A 14,112-nucleotide genomic window follows, 5' to 3' on the forward strand; every position below is an offset into this window, starting at 1 on the left:
AACAATCGAAGATCTATCTATACATATAACAATCTAAGATCTATCTATACATATAACAATCTAAGATCTATCTATACATATAACAATCGAAGATCTATCTATACATATAACAATCGAAGATCTATCTATACATATAACAATCGAAGATCTATCTATGTATGTATTTAACAATTTTATACCGAAACGTTAATTATATTAAATTCAATCGATTGAAAAAAATCGCAAAGTAATCACCGAAAATTATTAAAAACACGTTTTTTCTGTTATTTTATATGATTTAAACCCATTAAACCTCAAATTCTAATATTTAATCATTGAAACAGAAGAATATTCAATCGCATCTAGATTGCATTTAGTTCGGGCAAAATCTTGCAATCATACATAAAGATAGCAGCCAGTAAAAATATCCGTTAAGAAAATGAAGATAATATTGGTAGTTCTTAATCGAAGTACAATACAGTTAACTATGACCGAATGCGATAGGTTAGAATTAAACCGGTGGTAGAGCAAAGAATTTGCTTGATTTTACCGAATCTTTTTTTGATTTTTCGTTTCAAATTAACGTTTGAGAGTCGTTATTTTTGTCTTAAATTATTGGTTAATTAAAAAAAAACAGTTTCGTTAAACAGCTTTGGTACTTGAATTGGTACCCACAGAATATGAAATCTATTGTCACAAATATTTTATCAGTAAATCAATTTAACCGGTAATAAATTATTTTAGACATCATAAAATTTATATTTGGAAGGAGTAAAATAGAAGCATAAAAAAATAAGTCGTCTAAACGTGGTTATAACCACAGTTTAAAAATGGCATTGAAAGCCGAAACAGCTGTAACAATAACAAAAATCAAAAAATACTTAAATTAAATTTGATTTACATTAAATTTGAAAAAAAATCAATGGAGTTCTACAAAAAATAGTTTTGGTAATTATCAAGATTGCACTCGTTTTCATTTTAACACCTTATTTTAAAATCGAAAGATCTCGTCATTCTCATTGTTCTGACGAATTTCGGCAGAAAATGTCCAGCTTATTAATAGCTAGTTCATAAATAAAAGAATTCTGTGGTCAGTTTATACATTCACTATTGGGTCATTGTCAAGGGTAAAAGAAAACCTGTCTCGTGGAAGAAAGTGTATCAATGTCGCAGATTTTAGAAGGATTTTGGATGCGTTTATTAATAATTTGTTGATTACTAATCTTATTCTAACTGTTCTGTTATTTTTCCTTACATTGGCATTTTTCCTCCAATAACGAAAATCTTTCCCTTTGACAACTTTGAAAATAGCTAGATGTAGTCATTCTAGCCAGATCATTTTGTCAATACCAAATTATTTTATTATAAATATATTTTCTAATATACAGGGTGTCCGGAAACTCGTAGTACAAGCGGGAAACTGGTGAATCTACATCACATTTGGAGTCGATTTTGTAGTATATATTTTTTTTATTTGAGCTTTCGTTATCGAGTAAATCGAGTTTGAAGTTGATTTTTTTTTTATTTTTTTTTTTAATCAAATTCTTATAAATTATTACTGAAGATCAAAGTACCCAACTAATTGAAAGTAAAACAAATGAAGAAACTCGGATTTGAAGCATTATTTTGAAATCACCCTTCATTTAACCCGGTGTAGTCATAAAATATTTCTGCTCTGCAGGGTTAAAACATCTGTTATTCAACCCTAAACACCAGAAAAAACTTTAACCCTAAAATAGCCGAAAAATATTTATTTTTGGTTTTTTTTTTTTTTTTGAAAATGCTCAAATCAAAAAACTTTATGTTTTTTTGGGTTCCCCATGTGGTGTAGATTCTCCAGTTTCCCGCTTGTACTACGAGTTTCCGGACACCGTGTATATAATCAAAAAAAATTATCTTAATTTTGATAGTCACCAAAATGTGTCACTGTCGTCTAACGGAACCTTGTGGTATAAAACAATAATTGTTTTTCTAAAATGATATTTGTTGAATTGTATTTGCAGTTATTTATTAATTCATGGCAAATTGTTTGCGTATCAACTACATTATTTTATATTATGTTTATATTAATCTAGGGAGCTAGGGAACTCAATTTGTTGAGAATACAATATAATAATAAGGAAAAAACAACATGTTTTTCAACATAATCTCTAAATACTATGAAATAAGTCGCTATCCGCGTCTGTCTGCTTGTGAACTTAGTTCTTATAAACTACGCAACGGATTTTGAAAGAATTTATTTATTTCTTCCGAAAGGTTTATGAATATCTATATATATATATATATATGCATATTACACTTAGAACTTAGAATACATGCATATTATACTTATAGAAAGAAGACAAAAGTCGATTTTTTGTAGTCAAGTCGTAAAGAAAATATTTTCGCTTTCATTGCTAACGCTGGCTAAACCTTCTGAGATACATCAAAAGAATTTTCTATGGAATTGTATATATTGAAAAGGCCTACAGAAAAGTCTATGAAAGTATATGTCTATCTCTTAAGGATAACCCCCAACAACGCCGGGTATAACTTCAGATAGTTTTTGATATAATTTCAATTCTGGAACTGAACAGGAAAAAAATATTATTTATAATTATTCTTTATAGGGGCTGAAAATATATGTTAAAATCGTTACGAACAAGCGACGTCCACGACATTTTATCTCAGTGCCCAATGTTGTGAAGTGGATTTGGACAAAAAAAGCTGAAAAAATGGTAATTGAGACGATTTGGTGTAGATAGACTTTCGCTTCGCATTTTAGATTCGTTTGTTTTTGTACATTTTCTAATGGCAAATCGGTTTTATGGTGGATAAAAAGATTATTTGAATTGTGTTTTTACAGTCCAGTGTAAACATTTTTATTTATATGACAGAGTTGTACAAGTAGTTGTAAAAGTAAAATTTTAGTGTATGAATACAGCGGCAATTCTTCCAATGTTATTAGTTTAGAATCAGTACTAACGAAGTGCAACCTACAAGATTGGCCATAGATCTTTATTTATGCTATTAAAAGTAAGATAATAATAATAATCCGTCCAAAAGTCATTAATTTAAAAATAATATTGTTAATTGCATTCATTTTATTTATTTATATTTATATAAACTAATTTATAATCTCTTTTTCTCAGATGACTATCGCCGGAAAGAACTCCCTCTCCAAAGGGTCTGCCAGACTTCTCGTCAGGGTCAACAGATCACTCAACGGACCGAGGATTGAATGGAGATCATTCTACAAAGTGGATTCTCGCCCAATAAACGTCCTTGTGGAATTCAACGCAAGAGACGAACTAGAACTCAAATTTACAACTGATAAAGATGACTCAAAAAACAACAAAGAAAACATCAACTCTATCAATACGTTTGATGGAAGAATCATTAAGATAGAAACATTTAAAATAGATGAAATAGTAGACTGTTTCGCAAATGAATCTGGTGATTTCAGTAATGCACTGATCGTTGAAGTTTTAAAGAAGAACCTAAGAGAAGAAATGGTTCTCCAGTTTGAGAGTGAACAAGAGTTCAGGAGGACTCTCTTCACATATAAATACTTCAAGATGAGAAACAGATTGGCCAATTCTTCCTCAAGTGAACACAGCGACGGCAGTGCTAGTCCAAGCTTATCTACCAAGAGTAAATCTAGTATGAGCTCCACTGAGAATGGTTCCAGTTCACCAGACTATAGTGGAAAAGTTTTTGATTACTCTAAAAACAATAACGGAACCACCAGTCATTACATTAAAAAGTTTGAAAATATCAATGATTTAGGTTCCCACCAAAACTACCCGTCAAAAAGCTTAGATTACATGTCAATCAACAACATACAAAGAGCGAAATCAAACAGAAGCCAAGAATATAATATTAAAGAATTAAAATCTCGAGATTTTGGAGAAGTGGGGATATTGAACGGGAAAAATTCCAAATCAGAGTATAATCTTTCGCAGATTACAGACAACAATAAAGGGTTTACCAAAATGATTGAAAGCAAAACAGGTGATAAAGGCGAAATTGATGGGTTGATTTATACAGATGTGGAATACGAGAGTATGGAGTATCCTAGTATGAACTACAGCAATACCAAATTCGCCAGTTCCAACGCTGTGGAGGTACCCCAGAAGCCGCAAAGACGTAAGCAGCTGTTGAGGAGGATAAAGGGAAAAGCACCTCCTCCACAGGGGGGTGGTGATAGCGGGTGGGGTGGAGAACAAGCGAGGACGCAGGAGCCAGGAAAGGGTACGATAGTCAAGATCAGCACAGAGAAAGGAGAGAGAGTTCCTACCAAAGAATCAGATGGTTTTCCATTGCGGATTAACTCGCAAGTGCCTCGAGCACATATGGGTAAGCAAAAATCTATTTCATACATTTTCATTAACTTTTTTTCTTTTTCTTCTTTACGCTCTCTGTAGTCTAATACATTGTTTACGAATTTGACTATGTGTCTTCAGATTATGATTTCGGTCCCAGCGCAAAAAATATACATAAACACTTATTGTCCAAAAACACGTAACTCGTGAATGTTTGATTCCTTAAAAAAAATTTTTTCCACTTACGCCTATGAATTATAATAGTTTTTTTATTATTTATAACAGCGCCTTAATAGGCGTAAGTTGTGAATATATATAATAAACACGGCTTAAATAGAGCAAAAATCTCTTGATATCTGAGCTAATTAGCATTTAAAGAAACACTTTGATTTTTATACTTGTAGCTTATTAAATAACAGAACTAGATGTGTTTTTTATAATTTTCGGAGTAAGAGTAATGATGAAAATCAACGTATTAAAAAGTTTGTACTTATTAATATAGGTAATTACCAACAGTCGTCAATAATTACTATTGAATTTGTTCTAAAAAAACACTGCCTAGACCAGTGATGACCAACATGCGGTCCGCGGGCTGCATTCGGCCCGCGAGCCTATTTCGTATAGCCCTCGAAATTTTCGGACGTTGTCTTAGCTATATAAAATATTCGGTTTCTGTTCTTTTAGCGGAATATTTTATTCTTGATAACTTGATATTTTGCATAGGTTCCGTTTTATAAGGGTAGGTACGCTTTCAAATTATGCAATTAGCAATCGTTCGGATTTCCGGATGCTATGATCAAATGTCTTACATTCTCAAAATCTGTATTATAAAATACGAAAGGATATCGCAACAAACTTTTGTCTGTCTATTTTAAATCAGCGGCCCGAAATTGCATACAATTTTTTAAATGTTCTTTAATATTTCTAATGATATAATCGACAGAATTTATTTGTAAAGCTTTGGAAACAAAAAAATATCGCCTGCGGCGCTTTCTTTTGGCGTTCTATGTTTTTTTTTAAATAACAGTATTAGAAAATTAAAATCAATTTGCGACACAGCCCCTACTTTACACAGCGTTATTTACCCTACCCCTGCGGCCCGAGAATCAACTGAAAATTGATAAAATGGTTGCTCATCACTGGCCAGGACACTATCAAAAATACTAACGCACACGAATCATCACTTAAATTCGCACACAGTTCAAAACACATGTACATAACATTATGTGCAGTATGAAAACATTGAATAATGTACTATGACGTTGCCGGCATTTGGGTATCTCTAGTTCCCACTTTTTACACGTTATTATAGTAGGGATCGGTGGGGCGCGCGCAGCGCTGCAATTCGCAGCTGAAACTTCGCGCGTATTTTGAAAATGTTGAAATTTAATACATTTTTAAATGCGAATAAGGTAGCTTAAGCAGGGTTTATGTAATTTCATGAAATAGTCACCTCTGAAAAGTATGTCATCTAATAAAGAATAACTTTACAAAAATAATATTGCGAAGGTGCAAAAAAAGTAAAGGTATGAATTAATGTATTTCGTTATGGGTTTCATGCATCATAAATAAATATTGTTTGTCAGATGTGATGCCCAGATTGTGTAAATAAACCATTATTTATATAACCGTTCTAGGCGACGAGTTTTCCCATTTCGTCACCAGTTGTTCAAGCCGAGTGGGTAATTTTTTCCTCGTACAGTTTGTGTGCTCAGCTCAGAAAGCAAACAGAATTTCTCCACGCGAGTTGCACAAGGCAATCATCATATAAATACAATAAAAACGACGCGTAAGTTTCCCGACCAGGCCAATGTGGTAAATGGTAAATACAGTCATTAAATTGGTGGTTAGTTGATGATGATAAAAAAGCAACACTAACTGCCTATAAAGCCTGTTGAGTCTGTAAAGTCCTCATTTTGAATGAATTCCTTTTTTTTTATTTTAAAATTAGCTCCACACAGGACGCCTTGATGGAAAAAATCCCTCAGGCCTATATCATCTTTGGGGATGCTGTGTGGAGGGTCTTTTTAGGGAAAGAGAGGAGAAATAGTTCTGGAAAGGAAAAAGGTTTAAGGGGTGGTAGAAATCTGGAGGTCAAAGTGTCCAGGCGTGACGGACGTATGAACCTCGAGAAAGGTTAAACCATTCTCTCCCGATCCGACCCGCCACGCAGTAGGTGGGCAAACGCATCCGCCACTAAGACCTAGACAAACCTAAGCTCATTAACACGGGTACCCCTGCTAAGTCACCAAACGTAGCGAACCACTTGGGTGACATATAGTAGGGGTGTCAATCCAATAAATGATTCGTTATAGGTTATAGGCCTCCAGTCCCATTTCTAACATGAATACTAATAATTTGACCAGGTTTTTAATAAATTAACAATATTTCATATCAGTAAGTTTTCGTCCCTATTAATTAGTCCTTGTTATATTTCGTCCTTGACCAATCGTTATTTTTTAAATTGGTAATAATTGTTGCAAAAATCTGAAAACCTAGCTGCAGCTTATTTACATTTTTTTTTTAATATAACAGTCTAATCGAATATTGTCGAATAAAACGATTTTCTCAATGGGTACTTCATTAGACACTTGCATGCATACACAATGAAAACACATTCTCTCTCTAAAGCAAATAAACGAATTCAGCCCGTGAATGTGTGGCGTAAAGATCATTAGGTTTATAATACGAACATGATACTAATCCACTGATTTTTTGTTCAGTCAAATGATTCATAAAATCACTTTCGAAATCTCTGCACACGAAAGTCTTCTAATTATCAGTAGCTGAAGTGGTATTCAGTTATTTGTAATTGTCCCTCGTGAAGTCATGACAGATGCTACTTTTTAAGGCCTTTAAATACCCGGCTATGCCCTTGATTTTATTTCTCATATAAGTATAATCAATTAATTTCCCTTGCACCCTAAAGCCTGTGATATTTTGAAATATACTTCTCATATGATAACCGACAGAAAGCAGATTGCGCCGAAAATATTTTCCTATCAAATTCGTTGTTTTTGAACTGTCCAAGATGAAATGATAGCCATGTTCAATGGCGTTCTAAAAAGTAAGCTGGATTAGGCTAGTAGTATGAGGACGCACGAAACTAAATATATAAATACAGGGTTTTCCAATAAGAGGTGTTATTTTGATATTCAATCGTAAAAGATCAATGGTTTCGTTGCTTGTGTGGCATGTAGCGCCGTCTTGTTGAAAGTAAACGTTGTCCAGATCAATACCATCCAATTCCGGCCAAAAAAATCATTAATCATCTCTCGATAGCGCACTCCATTCACCGTAACTGTTGCTCCAGCCTCATTTTCGAAAAAGTAAGGTCCAATGACTCCGCCGGACCATAAACCGCACCAAACAGTCACACGTTGAGGATAGAGAGGCTTTTCAACAATTTTTAAGGTTTTTCGAGCCCCAGATGCGACAATTTTGCTTGTTGAAGCCACCGACGTGGAAATGGGCCTCATCACTCAAGATGATTTGCATTTGATTCACTCAAGTAAATTTTAATAATTTCAATGCGTTGTTGAAGCGTGTATCGTTCCCTTTTTATTAATGGCGTAGTTTTTACTTTTCAAATGTCAAAAAATAACAGTTTCAAAAGTAACATCTACCGAAATAGCGGACTATTCAAAAATAACAACTCTTATTGGAAAACCCTGTACTACCTGCAGTGTACCCGTTGCTGGGGGTTATCTTTAGAAGACAGACATATTTCATTATGGACTTTTTTGAAATATACAATTCCGTAGTACTATATTTTGATGTATCTCATAAGGTTTAGCCAGCTTCAGGAATATAAGCGCCGGAATTTTTTCTATCGACTTGATTACTAAACATCGAATTTTCTCTAATTTGTATAAATATAATATACATTTATCATATATATAAACCCTTTATAAAAAATTCTCTAAAAGATAGTGAAAACCCTATCAAAATCCGTTGCGTAGTTTAGAAGAACTCACAAACAGACAGACGCGGATAGCGATTTTGTTTTATACTGTTAGAGATGTTAGAACAAATTCAGAAAAAATCCTCAGATACGTCTATATTTATGCGGACGTATGGAACTTATCTGAGGTTCATATAGACTTACTTGAGGCAACAAATAGATTTAGTCTAGAAACCAGAAGTTACGCAAATCTTGCAACCCTTAGTTTCGATATAATTTATAGCTCTATTCCTAAGTCAATTCCTCTTGGAATGCTATGGCTTTTACGTGCCCGAAAACTTCAGCCGTAGTCGTCGCCTTGACTTGTTCAAGATACCACATGACAGAACAGATGTTCTAGCACAGCACACCGTAACAAGAAGAATGGTGCTATTGAAATAACGCTCTATAAATAACTAATACAAAACTGTATTAACGGAATTCAAATGGGTTGGAGACTTACGATGTCAGGCGAGTGTAATAAGTGAGAAGGAACGCTGGGCTATTAGGCAGTTTGACTGATTTTTCCATTCAAATTTGTATGGAAGGCACTTCTAGTTTTATTTTTTATAGGATGGATTATTTTATAAGGATGATCGTCTTGTACACAAAACAAGTAAAACGAACCTCCAGACACTCACTTATTTATTAGGTAGATTATCTACCTACATAATGTAAAATGTTTTTTTTTTAAATACCTACTTTAATTGAAGATACATATATTAACCATCGGTGAAGGGATTTTAATTTGAATAGTATGACGACATTACGCAGGCAGCAGGTAATACGCAAATCATTATTCTGACACGAAATAAATACTATATAAATAAATCATAATTAATTTATTAAAACGAGTATATTCGCAGAAATCATCTGAACATTGATGGAAAGTCCTGTATTTTGCAATCGCGAATTGAGAAACTGGCAATCATACAATTATTACGAGAATTCTTTGAGTTATCCATACAATTACGAAAAATTATCTTCGAGTCATCATACATTTGGATATATGAATGCATCTTTCCCTAAAGGTTGAAAGTTTACGAACGTGATTTTGTGTCATAAATTAATTATTGGAATATTCAATTGGAATTTTCGATGTAGGTACATAGTGAAGTACTAAGTAGTAATGCCAAATCATATATTTTTGGTTTAAAAACTTCAATTAAATACTGGGAGTAGAATACATACAAAATAATTGAACATATTTTCGATAAATTTTTTGTATAAGCCCAGAAAAATATAAAGTATCAGGCATATAATAACTGCTTTAATGTTCAATATCTCTTACTTACGAATCCATTTTCGTTTACCGTTTCATTGTGTAACGTGGCAAATAAAGTTCTTTGGAAAATGATGAAAATTTAAACGTTTATGTCAGAACATCGCTCTTTTTATAAAACACTCTTTTTGGTCATTTTTTTCTTGCATCAATTAAAAGGGAGTTATAATAATAGGTTAGTATAAAACGTTACACATAATCACGCGCATGCGTACTGCGTATACCGGCCTTAATGCCGCAGTATTAGTGGCTGGAAGAATTTTAAACCGTCCGACCCCCAGGATTAGGGAAGTATTACTATGGTATTAAGACGGAGACTTGGTTAAAAATCTGTTTGATTTGGCAAATATCGATCGGTCGCGCAATGAAAATGAAAAAAATCAGTAATACCCATTGGCAGCACTATCAGAGGAATATTTTTAATCGAAATATCGATTTACATATATAGGTCGTAAGCATAGATATCACCAATATTACACGTTTTGTCTACGGATGGTGGTCTGTGGGTCTAATTAACGAGTTGATTTAAAAAAGGAACAACAAAAAATAAATTTTGCTAGTTCATATCTCCTATATTACATCCTTCTATAGTTTGTTCAGGTTTAGATTTAATATTGGTTCAATGTATTTCGTTATATTTTTATGAGTTATAGCGACGTTCAGACCGGTTCGATCTTTATTACGCACTCTTATTAAGATTTTAGCAAAACCATGAGAGTTTTCCGCAAATTTCACATATCTGTAAATAAACTGATTAGTGGAATATGAGTACCTACCTTAGACCTAAAGAAATAGCGTTTAATGATGACTTGAAAACACATGTGCGTGATTGACCTAAAATAACACAACATTATAGAGTTTTTTCATTGCAAACGATTTGTATTTAATTATTTATGAGATACCTAAAACCAGACATGATGAATGTTCCTTGTACTCTTTTCGTGTTTAAAGTGCATTGTTTAATCACGTTGTCTTCATAGCTTTTTTTCCACTTGTTTTAATAGTCATTTGTCTTTCTTTCCAGGTGCAAGCGGTTATGAATCAGACAGAGAAGAATGGAGAAGCAGGTCCACATTCTCAAGCAGCGCTTTTCACAGCCTCGCAAGACCAGCTCGTCAGGCTTTAGCTGTCTACTACCGACTCTCATCCTCCCCTCCAGCCACCCAACCTCCCCAGCCAGCCCCCAGAAAGTCCTCCCAGAGGAATCAAAGAAACCTCCAAGACTTCCCCAAGAACTTCGCATCACCGGAGTACATAATAGTGGGACAGATTCCCAACCAAGAACCGAAGAGGACAAACAACCAGCAGCCCTTCCAACAAGAACGCATTCCGTACCAAAAGCAGCAAGAACAAAAGTATGGGAAGATGCTGTTCAATCAAGAGTATAAGAGAAACACTTTAGGAGGATCGATGAATTATCTAAATATATCAAACAGGTTGTATGGTTTAACAGACAAGCTAAAAGAGCTAGGACAGAACACTCAAAGCAGACAACAGCAATGGCAGGTCAAACCTGAGAGAAAAGAGAAGGAGAAAGAAAAAGGTACCCTGAAACCAGTCATCAAGAAAAGTCCTCCTCAGGAAGGATCCAAAAGACCAGTTGTAAGGACCTGCAGTGCAGAGCCTCCGAAGAAAGTCACCTTCAGTGCTTTTGCCACTGTACAAGTCGTATGAATCTGTCGTGTTGCCTTTTGGTACTGTAGCTTTTCTGCTAGTACGTATGATTTATTTTTAACAATTATGAATGCCTTTGAAATGCTTTGACATCAACAATACAATAACTAGAAACGTCTGAGGACATATTTACGCCACCAAAGTATTTGAATTTCGAAAGTGGGACTTATTTGATTTTTTCAGGGTGAATGAATTAATTGTTTGACGTAGATAGCGCTTTCTGCTCCTTCTTGAGCCAATAATTCTTGCCTCGTTTTGATCATCACCACTGCAGATGTTTTGAGTAAACCATTCACACACACATCACTGAGTCTTTTAGACCCAAGGAGCAACTTATCCTATTCGTGGAACACCAGAATTTACAAGGCAGTGATGAAAACCCAGGCGGCATTTCGGTGGGGTCAGACACGAGATGGACATTTCTCAAGTCGGATAGATACTTGCCAGTTTCTGGATAGAGAGCTAACTGAAGTAATGTCCCTCCTTCCATCCTGTATGGTTTTGTTTTGTCCTCCAGTCCTACCAGTCCAGCTCCAATCCTCTTCCACAAGGTCCATCCATCTCTTCCTCGATCTGCCCATGGGTCTAATTATTGGCGACATATCATCTCAAATTATTTCTACATATCCAGCCCATAGCAATCTTTGGAATCTCACTATGCTCTATAAATATTCGTGAATCTTTTCGAATCTTGAAACATGTCGAAAATCGGATGTTGTCTTAGCAATTTTTAAAGGCTTAATTAGTTGGACGAATTTATTATATTGCAGCCAAAATGATTAGTCAATGGTTTTATTTGTGTTTGATGTAGTAATAATTTTTGTAGCTATAATATTCTAAGAAAATAATATTGTAATCTGATGTTTCCTTATATAGTTTTCTAGTTTGTATAGTAGATTTTTTTCAAAATGCCAGCGAAACACCCATTTTTATGTTACTGAAAATGCGGTTGACTTCTTGGTATTTTACTTGTACATTTGGCTTTGTTTGTTCTTTATAAAATTAATCCTATAATATGCTTAACTATTGCGTATTAAAATTATGTTAATTTCGCTTTCAATTATATCACAGTGCACAAAATATACATTGTCGCCAATGACAATTTTTCAATTTTGACTTTTTAAATTCAGTGAATAATTTCCACTTTAAGAATCCACTTCATTTCTATTTTCATTTTACAATTTTTGACTCGAATGAATTTCTGTTTTTCCTGATGTTTAGCTGAAAACTTATAATTATTATGCTAATTTGTGTTGTAGCCATTTTGTGTACACATTATTATATTATGTTAATTGATTATTTATGTGTTTGTTTGAAAATAAAGTATTATCTGTTTTTGAAAATATTTGCCTCATTTCATCCCAGAATTCAGTTTTTCATGGAACAAAATAGATTTAAAATAAGTTGTATCCACTGTAATACCAAAATATAAGTTTGTTACATCTCTACAATTTCCTACACATTTAAATGCCATACACAATAGCGACCAACTGTAATACGTAAAATTGTTACCTGCGAATTCAAAGATTCAATCGAACGGTCTACACTATAAATCATAAATTATAATAAATATCCTAAATCCCACTCTATTACCATACAATTTTCTACCGACTTCTGTGATTTAATATCTATTCATCTAGTTTACATTTGCTAAATACCTAAGGGTGCATAGCGGCCGGCGTTTCGCGCCGTTTTTAGTTGCTTCTTATCTAACTAACCATCACGCCGTTTCCGCAGGGGTAGACAGAGAAGACGGACCGCCAAACCTTCTTTCCTTACCATAATTCGCGGCTCGGCTCGTGGAAATTTTGCCCTGCTTATACGTAGCACCAGAGTTATAAATTAGGAAAAAAAATCAACACGTAAATTTTTTATTTTTTTTACATCAATTTTTTTATATATTTAAAAATACATATTTTTTGGTTTTACTGAGGATTGAACCTTTCTCCCCAGAGACTGCAGTCAACAACGCTAACTACAAATTCTAATTGGATAGTACCGACATTTATTTCTGATTTATTTCCGACATGCTGTAAATTTTTAGTATTAAACATAATGTCATCCAATTTCAGAAAAAATCGTGTTTGCGCGTGTGTATGTGCATGAGTGCCACAAAAAGTAAATAAAATGCACTTTCATCGACAACGACGTCATTGAAAAAACGGCGCCCTTGAGGTGATTTTTCACAAAAACGGCGCTCTACAAATTATCCAATTATTATTATTATTGCCGAGCTCCAGCTAGATCAGATATCGGGAAGTTGGTGAATTTCAACTTCCACCAAGAAAACAAAATCAAAATTCAAATAGATATATTTAAAAATAATGGGCTTTAGCGAATACTCGTATGGCGATTTATAATGTCCTTCAATCTTCGATTGGATAAATGACTTCGACCTTTACTTTAATTTAACAAAATTTTATCGCTAGTATGAAGGGCTGTTAACTCAGCGTGCAAAAAAAAACTAAATACTTTACCAAATTGATAAAATTATCAGTGTCGAAACCGTCTTACTAAAACACACTACAAAAAGTGTCCGATAATATAAATTTCAAGCTTGGTTCAATATATTACACTCTAACATTGTATTTTTAACAACGTAACAAATCCCTCCTCAAGGCCTCTCTTATGTTTCGAACAATTTAAAACTGTACCCCGCGGAGTGTTGATTATAGCAGTTGTTATCTAATTAATCACCATCTGAGTAAATAGTTCAATAATATACATAATCATCATAGGCTGCCTAAATTCTTAATAATATCATTAGTATTGCGTAGTGCTAAAGAGGCCACCTTGACAAACATATGTCCATCAAACTGATGATTATACACCATTGTGTTGAATCGTTGAATACTTCGGCACTAAAACACAGAATCTCTAAATTGGCTAAATTAGAACTCGTCTTTAAAGTGCGTAAGCTCAGGGAGTAT

General features: G+C 33.9%; 1 protein-coding gene across 2 annotated transcripts in view; it reads left to right on the plus strand.

Annotated features, from left to right (window-relative positions):
* Positions 1 to 12,464, plus strand: part of LOC149412911 (uncharacterized) — a 222,068-nt gene extending 209,604 nt beyond the window's left edge. Inside the window, exons 3-4 of one of the 2 annotated variants that reach the window (XM_089645502.1) lie at positions 3,111 to 4,317; positions 10,533 to 12,464. In XM_089645502.1, coding sequence (XP_089501628.1) covers positions 3,111 to 4,317; positions 10,533 to 11,182 — 1,857 coding nt within the window. In that variant the 3' untranslated portion in view covers positions 11,183 to 12,464. The remainder of the gene's footprint in view (positions 1 to 3,110; positions 4,318 to 10,532) is intronic. The other variant, XM_089645503.1, reaches the window with a different exon arrangement.
* The last annotated feature ends 1,648 nt before the right edge of the window (positions 12,465 to 14,112 follow it).

The sequence above is a fragment of the Hesperophylax consimilis genome, chromosome 22 (assembly GCF_061612785.1).
Source record: "Hesperophylax consimilis isolate HC1 chromosome 22, BYU_Hcon_1.0, whole genome shotgun sequence".
NCBI classification, from domain to species: Eukaryota; Metazoa; Arthropoda; class Insecta; order Trichoptera; family Limnephilidae; genus Hesperophylax; species Hesperophylax consimilis.